This window comes from Pseudophryne corroboree, chromosome 8 (genome assembly GCF_028390025.1).
Source record: "Pseudophryne corroboree isolate aPseCor3 chromosome 8, aPseCor3.hap2, whole genome shotgun sequence".
NCBI classification, from domain to species: domain Eukaryota; kingdom Metazoa; phylum Chordata; class Amphibia; order Anura; family Myobatrachidae; genus Pseudophryne; species Pseudophryne corroboree.
The window spans coordinates 462,474,794-462,495,839 of NC_086451.1; the positions used below are offsets into that span (position 1 = coordinate 462,474,794).

Here is a 21,046-nt window from a genome sequence, read left to right on the forward strand (position 1 = left end):
AGATTATCAGCCAAGGGCTGTCATGTTTAGATTAAAACTGGATTTTAAGAACCCGACATTAACAAAAAAAATGTGCATCAAATAATGGCATTAACGGCATCAATTTCCTACGGAGAAATCCAGCACTGGAGATATAAATCGCCTCCCACACATAACACATCCAAGTGAAACTTCTATCAAAGTAGAGAAATAAAATATTCCCCGCAGACCGCAGCGGCACGTACGCTGTCATCCTGGCTGCAATTACTCGCCTTAGATTTCAGGGCATGTTTGCCTGCTACAATGTACACAGAACAATATACACAATCTATAAACGCTACAGTGTCGTGTGTTTCATGCGGGATTTTTTGTTTTGTTCCCTAAAACAATCAATTTAAAAAGGAGATTGAATCATGAGATAAAAAAGCGAGAATCTGGAAGACTGTTTCTGATAACTGTTGCACAGATAATTGTGCAAAAAAAGGTGCTGTAATTCCTGACAACCAACTTGTACCCAGGCATGGTTTTATCCTGGAATGTCGTGGGCAGTTCAAGAGTTAACAGGGGTAATTCAAAGTTGATCGCAGTAACAAATTTGTTAGCAGTTGGGCAAAACCATGTGCACTGCAGGGGGGTCAGATGTAACATGTGCAGAGAGAGTTAGATTTGGGTGGGTTACATTGTTTCTGTGCAGGCTGCTTTATTTTTACACTGCAATTTAGATTTCAGTTTGAGCACACCCCACCCAAATCTAACTCTCTCTGCACATGTTACATCTGCCCCACCTGCAGTGCACATGGTTTTGCCCAACTGCTAACAAATTTGCTGCTTCGGTCAACTCTGAATTAGGCCCAAAATGTCAACACTTAGAATAGGGACAAGGTGAGATCGGAACTGGTGTATTAATAATGCGATTTAGTGTTTTATCAGCGTCAGAATATGAAACTTGTTTGCACCACACAAATGATTCTGTTTTTGGATTAGGGGGGATTTTAGACAAATAAGGGACAGCGCTTAAAAATAAATCTGGACAGATAAAGTAGGTGTTGTTAGGGTCAGGGACGTAGGGGGGATCTATTTCAGGCAATAATCATCGAAAAGCGTTGATCCTCTCTCTAGACAGCCCCCCCGGAGCTCTGATGCGCAGGGGGTATGTATGGTACATGCGCTGTGAAGTTCTGTTAGCTGAAACAGCACACTGAGCAGGCTCAGAAGAGGCCCAAAAGGTGGATGGGGCACTACTGCTGAGCAGGCCCGGCGACAGGGGGGTCAAAGGGGATACCTGTCCTGGGCCCCCCGTCTTTGTGAGGGGGCCCCAAGGTCCAGCGGCGGCAGCAGGTCATTAGCCCAGGTCAGCTGTCAGCCTGAGCCAGTCCCTGTGTGCAGTGCAGCGACGTTGCACTAGTCACACAGGACGCTCGTCCGGACCGGCCCTCCTCCCCAAGTCCTCCCCGCATGCCACCCTGTCTCTGCTGTGAGGAGCGCCAAGCAGGACTCGGAGAGGTGTTCCGGTGGGGACGTGACGTCACTGATCACTTGGAGCGGGTTGATTAGGCGTGCCGGCTGCTGTCTCTTGCTGCTGGTAAGTCAAGTGTTTGCACAGCAGGCACGGCGCGCTCGCCTCTCCGACTCCAGTATGTTTGGGGGTTTGGTTTGGGGCGTGCAGGCACATTATGTACATATCAATCATGGATGCATGCATGTCAGACGAGATGAGAACGTCTGTGGTGACTGGTTCAGCTGCTGCTCCAGCACCGACAGTGCAGAATACCTGGCCATTGTGGGTCTGGGAGTCTTAATTTTGGAATGGGATGATCCCAATATATCAGCATTGTATTGGGGAGCTGGGGTAGGGATCTGATGACCGGTTGGGATCCCGTCGGTCAGCATACCGACACCGGGATCTCCACGAGTGGGAATAGGCCTGGGCCCCCTGCCAGCATTTTGGCAGCCGGGATACCGGCGTCGTTATGCCGACCGCCGGGATCATAACTACATCCGGGGGAGGTGCATGTGACGGTCGTGACCACCTGGGTCATCTGTGTGCTGACAAGTGCTGGGAAAGAACATAGTGCAGACAATATTTTTAGGGGGAGCCCCTGAGGAATGCTCTTCAGGCAGGGGATATGTTGACTGGGGTTGGGTATTGCCAGAGGTGTGAAGGTTGTGAGACAGGAACTAGGCTTTTGAAAGGAGCCGTATAAATGTGGCCTGTTTCCCACGGAATGTAGTTGGGATCCCAGTGTTTGGGATCCCGGCAGTCAGAATGCCGTTCCCGGAATCCCGACACCTGTCTGATTGCCGATGCTGGCATGACGACTGCCAGAATCCCAAACGTAAGTATGCCGGGCAGGTTAGTGGTAGGCTGTTGTGGGAGTGTTAGATTTAGGCTGCCGAGAGGGGAGGTTAGGGTTAGGCTGCGGGGAAGGGAGGTTAGGGTTAGGCTGCGGGGAAGGGAGGTTAGGCTGCGGGGAAGGGAGGTTAGGGTTAGGCTGCGGGGAGGGGAGTTTAGGGTAGGGCTGCGGGGAAGGGGGGTTAGGCTGCGGGGAAGGGAGGTTAGGGTTAGGCTGCGGAGAGGGGAGGTTAGGGTTAGGCTGCGGGGAGGGGAGGTTAGGGTTAGGCTGCGGGGAAGGGAGGTTAGGGTTAGGCTGCAGAGAGGGGAGGTTAGGGTTAGGCTGCCGGGAAGGGAGGTTAGGGTTAGGCTGCGGGGAAGGGAGGTTAGGGTTAGGCTGCGGGGAAGGGAGATTAGGCTGCGGGGAGGGGAGTTTAGGGTTAGGCTGCGGGGAAGGGAGGTTAGGGTTAGGCTGCGGAGAGGGGAGGTTAGGGTTAGGCTGCGGGGAGGGGAGTTTAGGGTTAAGGCTGCGGGGAAGGGAGGTTAGGGTTAGGCTGCAGAGAGGGGAGGTTAGGGTTAGGCTGCGGGGAAGGGAGGTTAGGGTTAGGCTGCGGGGAGGGGAGTTTAGGGTTAGGCTGCGGGGAAGGGAGGTTAGGGTTAGGCTGCGGAGAGGGGAGGTTAGGGTTAGGCTGCGGGAAGGGGAGTTTAGGGTTAGGCTGCGGGGAAGGGAGGTTAGGGTTAGGCTGCGGAGAGGGGAGGTTAGGGTTAGGCTGCGGGAAGGGGAGTTTAGGGTTAGGCTGCGGGGAAGGGAGGTTAGGGTTAGGCTGCGGGGAAGGGAGGTTAGGGTTAGGCTGCGGGGAGGGGAGTTTAGGGTTAGGCTGCGGGGAAGGGAGGTTAGGGTTAGGCTGCGGAGAGGGGAGGTTAGGGTTAGGCTGCGGGAAGGGGAGTTTAGGGTTAGGCTGCGGGGAAGGGAGGTTAGGGTTAGGCTGCGGGGAAGGGAGGGTGTGTTAGAAATAGTGGTACCTGCAACCCTGTCGGAATTCCAAGCAGTCAGGATGCTGGTGTCTGTATTCTGACTGCCAGTATCACATATACCAAACCCGTTCCCACATAGCCAGTTCAGACCAGAGGGCTGGAGCACATTTTCCTCTGTGCATTACCTATATATTAGTAAGGATGGAGATATATATATATATATATATATATATATATATATATATATATAGTTTCTTGACGTTATTTATTACTGTGGTATTACAGTGTCAAATATTTGTCAATACAGTTATTGGCACGTGTAGTGAAGGGGGGGGGGGGTGTTGGTCAGGGGGCAACAGGGGGTTGGGGCCCGCAGAGATATCAGTGTACCGGGCCCTAAGATTCCTGTTGCTGGCCCTGCTGCTGAGCACGTCCCCCCTCCCCTCTCTGTTAGACCACTGTGAGGTTATACTGTATACAGTCTGTTTTCCTAGACTCCAGCTACGCTTCCCAGGACAGGAATCTAAGCCGCCTGCACCTAGCCTGTGATGTCTCCTGCAGGTGAGAGAGACGCTAGCAGCTGCTAGGTGGCAGTGTGGCTTTAGTCCTTTCTCCTCTTGCTTTAGAGTCCTCCTGAAGTGTCAGGTTCCACCTTACCAGATCCATATTCTCATTTATTATTTAGACGTACCACACTTCGCAGACAACAGTTTAACCCATTCAGGTGCAGAGAGCATTGCACTTCTTAGGAACCCACTGCCTGACGGAGCAGATCCACCTGCCAAGTGGTTAATAAGGATTAGCTGCATAGACTAAGTGTGTCCTTAGTTAGAATCCAATAACCTCCCTGGGGGGAGACTGTAGAAGAGAAGATTGAGTCTTTTGGGCCCTGACGGAACAGCCAGTCAGTGTTTCATCAGCCGTATATCTTGCAACGGGCCATGATCTGGTAAACAGTCAACACGTTAAGTGATTTCCCATGCACCCTATAAGCTAATGACTCATTGAAAAAAGAAGACGACGCAGCCGTAACTTTCCAGGTGGGGGGGGGGGGAAGGGAAGGGGAAAAAAAGTGAAACTTTTCAATTATTTTTGCAGTTTCTGAACATAAAGCACATATTGTTCTTTTATTAACAAGCATAGAAACAGACATTAATGCCAACATACTTAATGCGATCTCAAGCTGTGCAAATGCATAAGCTTTTATCTCCAATTTATTTATAGTCCCCCCGTATGACTCATTGAGACGCTTCTGCACAAGCATTGTTGCAAGTTTTAGAACTATAGGAAAGAGAATTTTGATGCGACGCACAAAAAAAAAATGTTACGCAACTTAAAGGGTGTTTTGTTTTTTTTGGGGGGGGGGGGCATAAAAGCGAGGACTGACTCCTTCTCACTTCTCGGGCTAAAGTGTTAGGAGTTCCGGAGCTGCGGATATTAAGATCTTCAGGCAACGTTGAGCAGAGAATTGAAAAGAGAAACACTGGAATTGTAGGACGTCACCCCATCAGACAGGTGACACTATACATAGAGACAGCTACAGAGCGGAGGGCCCCGTCTCAGGACGTGGTCTGCACACTATATATTTATTCTACGCAGTATTACTTTCCCCGTGGCTTCCCTGGAATTAATAGGCTGCTGACACATACTGGTCAGGGGGCGGGTGGGAAATAAAAGTCTAAATGACATTTACATAATTGCAGTTTTCTGTTCCACCTGGATCGTTCCGCTCTGGACCTGCTTAATAAACCAGCATAGAGCTTTCACATATTGGAAATTTATGTCATTTTTATTGGTGTGGTATGTTAGATAGACGAAACTTAGGTCGGCAGTGTCTAGGTCGACCACTAGTGGTCGACATGGTTTCTAGGTCGACAGGGACTCTAGGTCGACCACTATTAGTCGACAGTAAGGTCGACACGGTTTCTAGGTCGACAGGGACTCTAGGTCGACCACTATTGGTCAACATGGTTTCTAGGTTGACAGGTATAGGTCGACATGTACTAAGTCGGCATGACAAAAGGTCGACATGAGTTTTTACACTTTTTGAGTGTCGCTTTCTCCGTACAGTGACCGGGAACCCCAATTAGTGCACCGTGTCCCCTCGCATGGCTCGCAGGTTACTGTTCCCAATTGTAGTCCACGTGGATCGTAAAGTATGAAAAAGTTGGTTTTTTTAAATGAAAAAGGTGAAAACTCATGTCGACCTTTTGTCAAGTCGACCTAGAGTCCCTGTCGACCTAGAAACCATGTCGACCTACTTACTGTCGACCAATAGTGGTCAACCTAGACATTGTCGACCTAAAGACCGAATCCCAATTTTTATATCCAGGAAAAGTCCTTTCTTTACAGTCATCCCAAGGAGAAAATCTATTTAGAGGCGTAATATAACATCTGAGGGGGGTCTGAGTGCAAAGGTTTGGCACAGAGAAAACTAATATCGGGGTTACATCTGAATAGGTGCGGAAATCGGATAATTTTCTGTGAAGTGATATACTGTATTACGATAGACTCCAAGTTTCCTGGATGATTAGTTGCATCAATTGTATCCCTGAGTTCATTGCAGATCATGGCGCAGAGTTAACACCAAGTCGAATGCTCCGGCCCGAGCTGCCAAAGGTTCTGCTTTTATATTTGCACACAGAAATGCTGCATTGTATACGTATAATTTCTGTTCGGAACAGTTAAATGAAAGTTTCCATCCGGCTTTCTGCTGGCAGAATGCGGCTGTCATATTTACGGCACGAGTACAAGGACAGGAGACCAAGGATTTGCTTCCACCTTTTATTTTTATTTATTTATATCCATTTTTTAAATTGTGTTCGTGGAGAAAAGCTGCGTCCTTTTCGACACTAGCGTGAGTTACAGCTGACAAGAATGTGGACAGTATCAATGGAAGAAATGGGAAAATGTTTTATCTTCCTTTCCATAGTCTATTTATTTTCGGTACATCTCATTTACCCAGTTTAATTCAGAAGTTTTATTCAATGTTTTTCACCCCTTCCCAGAAAGTGAAAAGCAATGGAGTAAAACCATTGTGTCTATATGGAGAAATGCTGTCCGTGGAAAAAGTACAGTGATATTTTTACTTAATAAAAAGGGGCTAGATGTGGCATACGGGTTCCCAAAGATGGATGTAATGCGCCTGCCTGATCCTAAAAGCTTTTAAGTCCTTTTCTACACCATAATAATACACGGTAATGGGAATAAATTATTTTTTAGGGAACAATTACAATGTATGGGTGGCCGTTTACAAAAGGTAATAGCAGCTTTTCCACTTAATTTATTACAGAAAGCAGATGAGATATAATGAAACAATATTTAAGTAAGATTCAGCTGCTTGAAAAACACTTCATTTTTTATCACAGAAAAATGTTTAATTAATCTGTACGTACCCTGAGGAGACCAATCTATTTTTAATGCAAGTTACTTTGGAAAATGCAGTGATGATTTAAACTCGTTCTGTATCAGAAATTATTAGCAAAATCTGTATATACATCTGTATAACACATTAGAACGGTTATTAAATGCTGGGTTTGACACGTGTTTCCTACAGGAGTTTAACAATATACAGCAATAACAACATAAGAAACCGTAGGAATCAGTGTTAAAAGGTACAAACACGTTTTGTAAGATGTAGGGAATAAATGTGTGTTTTTGGTGAAAATAATGGCGCTAAATTTGCGGCAACTGCGGCCTAATCAGGTGTAAAATGTAAAGAGAGGACCCGATCAGAAATCTGCTGTCATTTTAGCTTCACATCCTAAACTCGGCCCAAAAAGAACTTTAGGTTTGGGTGGAGTTCGGCTTACAACTTGATGCAACTTGCATCATGGCTCTGCCACATGCGGTGCAATGATTAATTTGCAGCATTGTTCCGCTGGGGCGGGATTAATTTGCAGCATTGTTCCGCTGGGGCGGAGCTATGGTGATGCAAAGTGTGTGGCCACGCCTCTTGCACTTGCCACTTTCATTTAAAATCTCAGCTTGAATTTCTTTTTTTCTTCTGTGTACCAAAAAGAGATGCGAATGGGCCAGGAAGCATTCAAAACTAGACTGATTATCCAATAATAGTCACAAGAAAATAACATGTACTGTCCAATGAATTGCGTGGTGTCATTTGTGCCTCATGCCATGTGCTTCTGCGCACATTTGCGGAAAGTATGGTAAAATAACTGTTTATTTTTGCATTTGGACATATTGGGGGAGATTCAAATGTTTGAAAAGTCGGTTGGGTGTCTGTTTTTTCCTGTCTATTAGAGATAGGAAGAAACAGACTCCGAACTGACTTTTCAAACATTTGAATCTCCCCGATTGAGGGTTATTCAATTGTTAGGAAAAAACAGACACCCAACTGACTTTTCAAACAATTGAATTCCACCCATTATGTAAGACTATAACTGTACTATGGATGTAATTAAATGGGCCCCTACTAGTTGAAAGGAAGTATTAAAGTCAGAAGGACTTTAATAATTTTAATCAGACTGCAAATCTCTGTAATACATAGTGGTTTATCAATAGTCAAGTTGTAAAACCCATCATTTTGATATTTAAAAAGGCAGTGCTTGTACTAGCTAGATATGACTCGTAGGAGCATCATCCTTTTACGTATCGGGCAGAAACACGATCCGATGGGTTTTACTGTCCGACTCTTGATAAATAAACCCTAATGAGGCTGCGGGTACGGAGCTATTAGTACACAACAGGGCACAGGACTCAATGAGGTGGCACCTGCACTTGGCTTGCTCTGGGCACACACCTTGCAGCCTGCAGAGCCATTTGGGGGCTGGGCCAGGACAGGGCAATTCTGACAATGTGCCATTGGGACGCCGTGTGAACACTGGCAACAACATCACCAATACGTTGTGCATTTTACTTTGCACCCCCATAGAGGTGTGCAGACTAATGTTAGCCTACCGTATGTGCAGGCTTTTTGCGCACATTTGATTGAATTGACCCCATTATGTCACCTTTCAGAGGCTGGAGACAGGTTCTTCTTCTAAGCATCCAGGTCCGGCGACATAAGCCAAGGTTACGTTTTCCACATTGAACAGCAGATCAAAGCTTTCCTCAGCCGCTCGTCTTCCTGCGCGTTCGCACTGCCTTCTGTGTTTACACTTTGGGAGGTCACTGAAGTCTCATTCCACAAAGTGACACAGATTCCTTCTGGAACGACAACTTTTACCTTTGCATTTGTTTTGTGTTCTGCTATTGCCATAAGGAACTTTGTTCACACTCCCCCCCTCCCTCCCCGCTTTTATCACTCCAGTATTCTCTGATCCGCAGACTCATTTAATGCTGATTGTACTCTGAACCTCTCCCGGCTGCTGCAGCGCTTTGCCTTCCAGATATCTATTTACATATTCATCTCAAATACTTTTCCAGGTACTTTGAAGAACTGTTGACAAAGAAGTATCAGTGTTTCTCCCACCTCCTAACGCAGTTGTTTTGTCTTCTCTTCGTGTTACAGATAATCGGGTACCTGTTCTGGAAAGGTCGCGCTCGAGGCATCACGGGAGAATGCTGGCTACATGAGCCGCCAAATAGAGAATTTGGCACCACACCGGCCTCCGATAAAAAGTGCCGTCAATAGGCTGGCACCGAAACATCAGCTCAGACACCCAGAAAAAAATAAAGATGGACAAAAAAAAATAAACAAACTTTGGTTCTATAATATATGCAGAACGTCTTCGATATACGCTGCACGGAGTTGTGGACACTTCCAGAATAATATATCGGTGAAGAAAGATTTAAATACCCTACTCTTGTAAACAGTGTTAGCGATGTACGGTTATATATTGTTACTTTTTTGTCATCATGTTATGGCAGAAAAGATACTTTGAAATTATTATGGACAAGAATTTAGCTGGGAGTTTATATATAGAGGTTTATTAGTAAGACGGACAGGAAGGATCTATGACAATTTCTTAGACACGGTTACTTGTAAACTAAAAGACGAACTTCCACATATATATATATATATATATATTTTTTGTTAGTCTATAAGCAAATATTGCACACGTCAGAAGACTTCTCGCCTCATCCACACTATAATTTTATTGCGCATATAAAGTGCCACCGGTGGGTTCTTACATTACTATTTAGCATTAGAACAGTAATATACTATTTTAGGCACACACATTTAGTTTAGCATTAATTAGAACCCTGAAATGAGTAGGGATTTGCTGCGGAATGTATTCGGTCAGATTGATGGGGCAGTTATTAGATTTCCAATGTTTTATATAAAACGAGGCTCTCGCGCAGCTGAAGACGATTGTTTGCAGGATGTAGATACTGTGTTTAGCAGGGTGTATCTAGTGCTCACATTTTTCTCAGCTTGTCCATCTTTTGTAGACGCTGAATACGAAGCTTCCCCCGCCATGTTCAGCTGCGTCAGAAGCTTGTAATAATTAGCACAAAAAGCTGTTTGTGCTACTTGCTACAAATATGATGGTGATTGGTTTTAAGTGTGCAATGGAAGCTGAGACGTATATTTACTAAAGGTCGATACTAATCGATTTAAAATAAATAGAAAACCTTCTAAAATCGATTTTGAGTTTTAGGGACTAAAATACACATTTACTAACAGACGGTATTTGATATTGATTTTTAAATGTTAGTAAATGTTGTGTTTTAGCCCCTGAAATACAACATTGATATAGATCGATCAATAGAAATTGACCATTAGTGAATGTACCCGGATGACTGTACACCTGGCCCCTGAAGATGAGGAAGCTGCGTAGAAATGCAATAAGGGAGAATAATTACACCTAATGTACTAAGGGGTATATTCAATTAAGGTCGAAACTGCTGTCTTGTCGAAAAGACGGCAGTTTTCAACTTTTTCAGGTCGGAAGGGGTTCCGACCTATTCAGTCCCCAGCATTTTTATTCGACAAGTCGGGGAATTCGACTTGTCGAATAGTACGTGAACTGGCGGTATAGCTGCCGATTCGCATACTTCTGCGGGAAACGGGGCCAAATTCGACAGATTTTGGCCCATTTCCGACCATCTCAGTTCGACTTAAAGAAAAATCGAACTGAGATGAGGGACCTGAGAGGAGGAGATGGGGGGAGAGCCGCGGGCAGACGGGGGAGAGCTGTGGGCAGACGGGGGAGAGCCGCGGGCAGACAGGGGAGAGCAGCACTACAGCACAGCTCTGCAGGAGGATGTGTCATAGCCGCCGCTCACGGGAGCGTCCACCCGGCTCCAGCAAGTGAGGTCCCGCTTGCTGGAGCCGGGTGGACACTGCCGTGAGGTCTGGCGGCTGTGCCACATCCTCCTGCAGTGCTGCTGTAGCGCTGCTCTCCTCCGTCTGCCCGCGGCTGTCCCCCCGTCTCCCCCCTCTCCTCTCAATTCGACTTGAAATGGGCATTGAATAGCCCATGTCGGAATGGATCCGACCTTAATTGAATATACCCCTATTTAAAAAGTAGATCCTAAATTGAGATCCTACAAGCAGAAACATAATTGTCACCTGTCTCCCACTGCTCCTTAAATCTACAGCAGCAAAGAGAGTACAATAGTACAAGCAGCATTACATGTTATTAATCAGTTGTGTAATTAATATCTATGCACAACTTGATTTTAGTTTTACCATTTAATAAGTGTTATTAATGTTACACTGATTTATGAGATCATCCTTCTTTAATATAGAGAGATACACACGGTGCTGCCTATTTCTGTACCTTATTTACAGAAAATGCAAGGCGAGATACACTCCTAAAAACTGTATCTGACACATAATTAGGAGATACGGTTATGTTTGCAGAATATACGTGTTTTTTTTCACGTTTAAGGCCTCTTATACACAAGTCCATTTTGCGTGACGTAAAAGTGTCACTTGTGCAAAAGCTGTCACACTGCGTATTTTTAGGAATATATTTTTTTCAACTTGCCAAACTTTTGATTAAAAGAGTGATGATAAGCATTCACGGTACAGTAGGTAGAGTAGAGGCGTGTAGACGTGTGGCTACCCTATAAAGATTCATTTCATTTTCAGGCACTCATAAACTTGAGATACACCTTTTAGTTGGCGGAGCTTAGGGCTGATGCACATTTTAGAGATGCATTTTTACGGGCCATACATTTCTTACTTTATGGTTGTGCATATCTTACAAACCCAGCTGCAGAAACATCACGTACAAGCTCATTTTACGGTAACTTTTAATCAGGACCTTAATTTCTTAAAAAGTCCAAAACATGGAGTTATCCTTTCTTCTCCTGGCAGTGTCGATAACGCATGAATGATGCGTCCAGCGCTGCTGGTTGGGTGACACCATCCGAGGGGGCGACTTCAAAATAGCAGAGAAGTTCTACTATTTTGATGTCGCCCCCTCGGATGGTGTCATCTAGTGCAGTCTGCACCTTCCCCTCTAGTGACGCCACTGGACATGCCAACAGGTTTATGATCTTAAACTATCCAGTGCAATCACAGCTAGCTTGTTAGACGTTGTGTGTGCGCCTATTTATATAACATTGTGGCCGATAATTACACCACATCTGCCCCAATCTCCTATATAATTGCCCAGATCTGTGACTCTTTGCCTGTGTGTTTAACGCTGGGAGTGGCTAGGAGCTCTCATTGGGTTAGCAGCAGGTCTATCACACCCAGTCCACAGCTGATTGGGCGAGAAACGCCCTCCCACACAGGTTACATCCAATGGGAGGCTCTGCCCTTTGGCTGCTGTGTGTTCCCAGAGCAGGATTAACAATGGGGCTGATGGAGTTGCAGCTACGGGTCCACACCCCAAAATAGGCCCCCTGCATCTGCAGCAACATACCCTCATACAATTTACACATAAAAATCGCTACAAATTCGAAAAGGGGAAGTTTGGAGAGCCAAAAATCGGTACAGACCATTAAAAAAAAAGTACTGTACCTGCCAAAAAGGTGCAGCTGGAGGGTATGCCACTGCATCTGCAGCAAGTCTCTGCGCTGATAGGGAAAAAAATCCTTTTACTGCAGCGTCCTATGTCCTGCTGCCAGTCCGCCTGCCCCCTCCAGCATCAACAATCCCCACTCCCTAGCCGCGGCGCAGGTGGAACAAAAGCTGTGTATGTGTATGAAAGCGGCGCAGTGGAAGGCTTTCATAGCCCTCCCTGCACCACATACTCTCTGAGCCCCGAAGCCTCCTCTGCGCGTGATGTCACAGAAGTGCCTCCCCACCACAGCCACGCCCAGATCCCTAGAGGCCCTGACACCACAACACAGCACCTGGGCTGCCGGCCTGGAGGCTCTGAGATGGCTAATGTAACGGATAGAGTGGGTGATATCGCGGAGGGTAATGTCTGGACGCTGAATCAATGTAAAAGGTGACAGTGCTGTGCAGTGCAGTGGGTGTGCAGTGTCACTAACCCTGCACAGCGCTCTCACCTTTTACATTGATTCAGCCAGTCAGTCAGTTCTGCCAGCCAGCCACTATTGTTCGCGCCGGTGTCCCAACGCGCCGCATTACAGGGAAGTAGACGCACTAAATAAACGACAGCTCCCAGCAGCCCTTAGCGCCGAAGCATTCTGGTGCTAAGGGCTGCTGGGAGCTGTAGTTTATTGAGTGCATCTTCTTCCATGTAATGCGGCTCGTTGGGACACCGGCGCTAACAATAGTGACTGGCTGCTGTGTGAGAGTCTCCGGGAGAGCCACTGCCAAAGGGAGGACAGCAGCTTAGCTGCTTCCAGGAGGAGAAGCATTACCTGCCCCTACCCCACTCACAGTACCCCCGGGCCTCATCCGCGGCACCCCCACCACCACCCGTGGTGGCTACGGACCCCTTCCCCCACCTGCAGCACCTCTGTACCCGCCCCTCCCCCACCTGCGGCACCATTGCACCCGCGGCACCCCCGTAACCACTCTTCCCCCGCCCGCGATGGCTCCGGACCCCCTCCTCCACCCGCGACACCACCACACTCCCGCAACCGCCCCTCCCCCACCCATGCCACCCCCTCCGCGTCTCCCCCGCACCTGCCACTCCCCCAACCACAGCACCTACTAGGTGATTCATCGGGCCCTGTGTGCGCTGTTCACACCATTGCAAGGGGCTATGGCCCCTTAACCATTGCACGCCCTTTATCCGTACAATATTTAACTGCTCACACAATTATGATTGGAGGTAATACTCCATATAATAAAAATATTGCACGCCACAAGGGCGTGCAAGGGTTAAGGGGCTGTAGCCCCTTACGACGGTGTGAAGAGCGCCCGTAGGGCGCGATGAATCACCTAGTTACTTATTAAGTAGCAGTCTTGGCATGTAATTATCAGGCGCCCATCTGTTGGCTTACTGTACCTCGGTGATTGGTGATATAAATGTGCGTATCTGGCAAAGCATTATGGGACAGGCAGCTCTCGGAGATTACCCTGATTCCCTGGTTCTATGTCTTGGAAAAGACTGAGGTAATTATCGGAGACCACAGGGCAGAGCCTTGGAGGGTTTCCTGAGGCCTGATGGGTAATATGGTAATATGGTAGTATGCATTCAAACAGCTTCAACTAAAATAATTGCCCTTTTATTACTGGCCGACTGTTGAAACCATGCGTCATAATGGAGCGTATACATAACGTGCCAAAATGGTGTGACGGTTAGGGCGCGATGTCATAAGAATGCTCCTGAATGACATCATAACGCAATCTCTCCAGCACTGCTAGTACAGACAACCAAAGCTAACAGATTAGTCCACAGTAGCAACTGCAGGAATTTGTATTTGATTTAAGAGGAAAGTATTTTCTAATTCTGCACTTACAATATTGTACTTTTTACAAAATTATTTTATAAAGACTTATTACTTATCTTATTGAAGTGTTTATGTACAATTTTGGAAAATAATTGAATTTATATTGATATTCTAAAACACATTTTATTTCATGCTCCCTATCCGAACTTACATTATTCTCTATTTCCCTTACACTGTAATTAATGCTCTCCTCGCCACAAGATTTAGAGCTATCATTTTACGGGTAACTATTCTGTATTGTAGACATGAAAAGGAAAATGTAACTAAAATACTCTAAAGTGTATATTTAAAACGCTCTTTATTGGCTGCAATGTGTGTGTGTGTGTGTGTGTGTGTGTGTGTGTGTGTGTATATACATATACACATACACACACACACACACACACACACATACACATGATGCATTTCTCACAGTATACAATGATTGTATAATATATTATATATATGGAGTCAATATGATTTGCCGGTGATCAGAATACAGACACCGGCATCTTGAAATATGAAATTCCGACAGGGGGGAGGTAAAACTCCCCCCCCCCCCTCCCCAACCTTCCCTTCATTCCCACAGCCTAACCCTAACCTTCCCTTTACTGTCTAACCTTAACCCCCCCCCTCCCCATATTCCTCCTAGCGGCAATAAAACATGTTTCTGCGGAATATTCCAGACACACATCAGTTTCGGTCAAGGATTGTGGTCTGTGCCTCTATCTCAGGAGCTGGCATCCTCTCGCTTTTGCAGATGTTGTTGAACTACAAGTCCCAGCATAACCTGCTATAACAGGCCCTGCCTAGTGGAAGGTATCCCAACAGTTTAACAACAGCTGGATGGTTACACGGTGCTGGAGGCTGCCCTGTCTCATACTGCCATGTGGGGGCCCGGGCAACAGCTTAAGATACCCAGTAACACAAAAGTTTGCGTCACTTTAAAATACTCAACATTTAGGTCATACGCACAGTCCCCCAGCACATGGTGCTACCAGCGTCAGTGATCCAACATGGCCGCAGTGAGGCACGCGGTGTCAGATACACACTGATGTGGACTGAGCCAAGCAGTGCCAAAGGAGATTGGTTATCGTCAAAGATATATATATATATATATATATCATATAGATATTCCCATGTGGAATAAAGTGGCTTTCTAAATCTGTAATCAGTGCTTTCCAAAAATAGTATATATGTATATATGTTATATATATATATATATATAAAATCACCTTTACCCATACATATGCACACAGGAGCATAGAATGGAACATTAGAAATCACTGTATACTGTACATTCACATTACAGACCGCAGTGGCAGCTGTTTGGCCTCAGTGCCGTCATACATCACCCTACTCATACAGCGGATGAGACGTCGTCATTTGGTGCCTTTAGGATTGCGGCGTGAGTTTGGATCGCAGCATATTCACTCTACAACATTATTCCACAAATACTGTAACTATGGTGACTATACATAATATACCACTATGCATTCTTATAATTTGTGTTTATTGACTTTTCCTGATGTATCAGGTGACCATAAAATAAATTGTGACCAAAATAAAAAATATATTTCGTCTCATTTATTCCATAAAAGGGTTCCAGGTTCCAAATAATACAATAAAGGGATATGAACAAAGCTGGTAATACAGGTTGAGTATCCCTTATCTAAAATGCTTGGGACCAGAGGTATTTTGGATATCGGATTTGTCCGTATTTTGGAATAATTGCATACCATAATGAGATATCATGGCGATGGGACCTAAGTCTAAGCACAGAATACATTTATGTTACATATACACCTTATACACACAGCCTGAAGGTAATTCTAGCCAATATTTTTTATAACTTTGTGTATTAAACAAAGTGTGTGTACATTCACACAATTCATTTATGTTTCATATACACCTTATACACACAGCCTAAAGGTCATTTAATACAATATTTTTTATAACTGTGTATTAAACAAAGTTTTTGTACATTGAGCCATCAGAAAACAAAGGTTTCACTATCTCAGTCTCACTAAAAAAAAGTCCGTATTTCGGAATATTCCGTATTTCGGAATATTTGGATATGGGATACTGCAGGCCTGGCCAACCTGTGGCTCTCCAGCTGTTGTAAAACTACAAATCCCATTATGCTTTCCCACAGTTTTGCTATTTGGGAATGCTAAAACTGTGGCAGGGCATGCTGGGATTTGTAGTTTCACAACATCTGGAGAGCCACAGGTTGGCCAGGCCTGGGATACTGTAACTGGTTGTAGAAACATACAGAACACACCCACACAATACCATTGCCCACTAGACCTCACTCTGCATGACAAAGAATCGTCACGTTAAAATCTAAAACAGGATTGCTGACTGGCTAATGCAACCAAACGGAGGGTTCTAATGCCAAACGGACAGACGGCCCTATTTGACCCCAAAGTGTGATCCCATTCTTGTGATTATATATATTATTTATATCATTTTACAGCGCTGTACAGAAAATAAGTAATGATTTATCTGTTCCTGTTTTAGTGGCACTTACACTCTTTACACACACACCCTCTATGGGTCCAATTTGTCAGAAGCGAATTACCGTACGAGTGTGGTTATAGACCGTAGGAGGAAACCTGCGCAAACATGGGTAAAAAATAACGACAGACTGGACCTATCAAGAATCAAACCCATGACCCCAGCACTGGGAGACAGCATTACATAATGTTAAAAGAAATTGTAGCTCTAAAAATATATATATTTTTCCTAATTCAAAATTATTATGCCGAGTACTATTATACCCCTTTCACACAGAAAGTCAAATTACTGGGTTAAGAAGTTCTACGCAGAAATTTGCTGATAAACACGGGTCCTTTTTCTGTGTGAAAGAGTCAACGCGGGTTGTAATTTCCAAGACTTTACTAGTATTAGAGACCCGGGAATTTCAACCAGGATTGACCCTTTCACACAGAAGAAATATCCATCTTGATCTGCTTCACCTGGTAATTTGCTTACCTGTGTGAAAGGGGGGTCAGGCAGGGACCGGCAAAACTACCCGGAACTCAAATGCCGGGAATTTCAGACATTTCTGAAAAGGGTATTATTGGTATGACTAATACTTAAAAAATGACTTACCTACACGAAATACACTGTTAAAACTTCAGAAACAGTTTTGTATAGAACTGATCTTACTTAGCAATATCTATAACCATCATCAGAGACCGTTCTGTGGTTGCTATGGATGCATCCCCAGTATTTTTCCATGGTTACAGATGTTGCTAAGGGATTTCAGTTGTTCAGAACCTGATAAATTGCAGCTTAGGGGTGTTTCTCTGTTTTTAACAAGTAATTTCAGGCAGAAGCACTACATTAAGTGTATCGTTGTACAGTATCTCAGTTTTCACTGAAAATCTTTTGATTTCAATAAATAAATCACATGTGGCAAAATGTGTACTAATACTGTGTAGAACTGCCAATAATACACACACAGCCTGGATGGCCCGTGCACGCCGAGCTGCAGTCCGCAACATTCACAAGAGAATTAATTATTAACCAAATGTGCCAAAACACTGATAGACGTGTGTGTGGAAACATCCACATAAAGGACGGGGTTATTAAAATGTACCTACTAACCAAAACATGACATTAATAAATGAATTATGTGGTAGTACGTAGTATAAAACTATAGAAAGATCCACAAAATCGTTCATGTTTACTCTCGCTGGTACACTACTGCTATGGAAGAAATACTAAGGCCCAGATTTATTAAGCCTTAGGAAGTGATAAAGTACCAGCCAATCAGCTCCTATCTGCCATGTTATAGGCTGTTTTTGAAAAATGAGAGGAGCTGATTGGTTTGTACTTTAGCACTGTGCAATTTAGCACTCTCCAAGGCTTGATAAATCTGGGCCTAAGTCACTAGTAAACTAACGTAAAGCTTTTGCAATTTGGAAATCGCTGTCAGTCAGAGAGACGTGTGCAATGAGAGCCCCTAGATTTGCCATCTATATGCCCTTGTATCAGTGGAAAGAGTCACTCTGCATTAATGACTTTTGTCCCTGGGAAATGGCCCGATGGCAGGTCACACGCTGGTGCCCCCTGCTCCATAACCCAGTAACCCCGCTCCTACATTCCAGTAACACCAGCCGCACTGCATTCATCTGTCCAGGATTAAAGACATAATTGGTTTCCAGCAGTTCACGGGTAAGTGTTTGTGCCAAACGAGCTTTCTCCGCACGCCGCCATCCAATACAGCAATCAGCAACGCATATGTTTCATTTCTAAACACGCTGACTTCTACATTAGTGGTCAGGCTTCTTTTCCCTGCAACCAGGCTTCTTTCCCTGCAACCAGGCTTCTTTCCCTGCAACCAGGCTTCAGCAACCAGGCTGCTTTTCCCTGCAACTAGGCTTCTTTTCCCTGCAACTAGGCTTCTTTCCCTGCAACTAGGCTTCTTTCCCTGCAACCAGGCTTCCCTGCAACCAGGCTTCAGCAACCAGGCTTCTTTTCCCTGCAACCAGGCTTCTTTTCCCTGCAACCAGGCTTCTTTCCCTGCAACCAGGCTTCTTTCCCTGCAACCAGGCTTCAGCAACCAGGCTTCTTTTCCCTGCAACCAGGCTTCTTTTCCCTGCAACCAGGCTTCTTTTCCCTGCAACCAGGCTTCTTTTCCCTGCAACCAGGCTTCTTTCCCTGCAACCAGGTTTCTTTTCCCTGCAACCAGGCTTCTTTTCCCTGCAACCAGGCTTCTTTTCCCTGCAACCAGGCTTCCTTTCCCTGCAACCAGGCTTCAGCAACCAGGCTTCTTTTCCCTGCAACCAGGCTTCAGCAACCAGGCTTCTTTTCCCTGCAACCAGGCTTCTTTCCCTGCAACCAGGCTTCTTTTCCCTGCAACCAGGCTTCTTTTCCCTGCAACCAGGCTTCTTTTCCCTGCAACCAGGCTTCTTTTCCCTGCAATCAGGCTTCTTTTCCCTGCAATCAGGCTTCTTTTCCCTGCAACCAGGTTTCTTTTCCCTGCAACCAGGCTTCCTTTCCCTGCAACCAGGTTTCTTTTCCCTGCAACCAGGCTTCTTTCCCCTGCAATCAGGCTTCAGCAACCAGGCTTCTTTTCCCTGCAACCAGGCTTCTTTTCCCTGCAACCAGGCTTCTTTTCCCTGCAACCAGGCTTCTTTTCCCTGCAACCAGGCTTCTTTTCCATGCAACCAGGCTTCTTTGCCCTGCAATCAGGCTTCTTTCCCTGCAACCAGGCTTCTTTAGGACAATGGAAGGGTTCCTAGTGTACACAAATGTAAAGCAACAGAGAATACCTATCCTGCCACATCACTGCATGTATATGGCATATACTGTATACTGTATGGGGGAACAGCCATGGGACCGGCTGCAGGGAGAAGACCGCACGGGAACCAGTCGGACAGAGAGGCGCCGCAAACAACAACGGAAAGGTAGGCAGCAGTGGGGACAGACAGTCAGGTTTTTCTTTTCGTCAAAACCGCTGCATACCCCTTTCAATACGGCACTGACCGCCGGCAATTACAGGGAACCCGGGGAGAAGAAGATCAGATACGTACTCTAAACACCTGCACCAAAAGGGCTGTAAAACATTGATTTTATTAACCCATCAATTTTTTTCCCACAGGTATTAACGCTTTCCTATACATTTCAGCGCTCCTTTTTTTACACTGTACTTGAACTTTTTCATACTTTACGATCCACGTGGACTACGATTGTTAGTACAGGCTCTCCATGAAATTTATATCTTTCCTCCACCTATAAACTTGCCACTATTTCTTTGTGGGGGATTTATCAAAGTTTGGGGAGAGATTGAGTAGAGAGAGAGGTAAAGTACCAACAATCAGCTGCTGTCATTTTTCAACTACAGCCGGTAACACGGCAGTTAGGCGCTGACTGGTCGGTACTTTACCTCTCTCAGAGCACGGATGAATCTCCACGTTATAATAAATATATACATACATTTCATAAAAATACAAAAAGGTGAGATGCATAAAGCATCACATATTATATCTGACACACCCCGCAACCAACCACACGCAATCAGCATTTATTAACGCCATATGCACACAGAGGACAGCGCTTTCCGATAAGACCTGTCCCTTGTGTTGGGGTGACTTCCAGGTTTACGATCTGGGAGTCCTTTTGTGCAAGTGCGGCTGTCAGCCTGTGCAATGTGCATGGAAGAAAAGGGGAATTCTGCATAAAGACTTCTATAGGCAAGCCTATCGGTTACAAGTTCTGTATAGTTTCGCTTTCCAGAGCTTGATACATATCAGGATTGTAGCAAACCTCTGAAAATGTCAGTTTTTACCTCATTTTACCTTTAGTACATCCTGCCCAAACTGAGTGATAGAGATAGGCACACATTGACCAATGGGGAGTGTGACTGGGGCAGTACACCTGTCAAACAGTAACGCAGGTGTCCTAAGGCGAGCTCAGGGATGACAGGAACCTCTTGTAGAGCAGAAGGGTGCAGAGAGCCACAGTGACTATAGTAGGGGACAAAGGAGTCCTGGGGAGGACAGAGGAGGAGAGGTAAAGTCATGGCAGATGGAAAAGCTATGTCTGATGTAGTGTAGTGTGTGCAGTCTCTGTCTGTTGTAGTGATGAGTATAGATTGTGTCTGAGGTGCAGTGCAGTGTGCGCAGGGTCCGTCTGTGACATATACAGAGGGAGGATCACCTATAGATACTATATGATGATGTATACAGAGACTGAACTGCAAGTCAATAGGCCTACAAGTGTAGAAATAGACTAAGAACCAGCTTCAGGCAGCGATTCCAATTGAGCACAAGAAGCCGCATGACATTTATGGCGGAGTTGCCTAATCGGGACATCGATCCCCAGATCAACCCCTCGCAAGCATCAAACGAGCGTTACTATATACCTCCACCTGGGGTTCTAGGAGCGCCATCACTGTTATCTGCCGCACGCTACCAGTATGCACCTGTGCTAATCTGCATGGCTTGTGTTCCTGATTGAGCATACACGTTCCATTTGCTATAAAGGTATAAAATTAGCTGTTCTTAGACTTCCTGACCTTTTAGAATCAATGATAAA

The 21,046-nt window shown here is 45.4% G+C and overlaps 1 protein-coding gene and 1 long non-coding RNA gene across 3 annotated transcripts in view; one reads left to right on the plus strand and one right to left on the minus strand.

Moving 5' to 3' along the window:
* DIAPH2 (diaphanous related formin 2) overlaps positions 1-10,407 on the plus strand; it is a 1,435,719-nt gene extending 1,425,312 nt beyond the window's left edge. Inside the window, exon 28 of one of the 2 annotated variants that reach the window (XM_063938360.1) lies at positions 8,757-10,407. In XM_063938360.1, coding sequence (XP_063794430.1) covers positions 8,757-8,821 — 65 coding nt within the window. In that variant the 3' untranslated portion in view covers positions 8,822-10,407. Of the gene's footprint in view, positions 1-8,263; positions 8,650-8,756 lie in introns of those variants that run through there. The other variant, XM_063938362.1, reaches the window with a different exon arrangement.
* LOC134949640 (uncharacterized) overlaps positions 1-21,046 on the minus strand; it is a 243,682-nt gene that overhangs the window by 83,218 nt on the left and 139,418 nt on the right. The window lies entirely within an intron of this gene.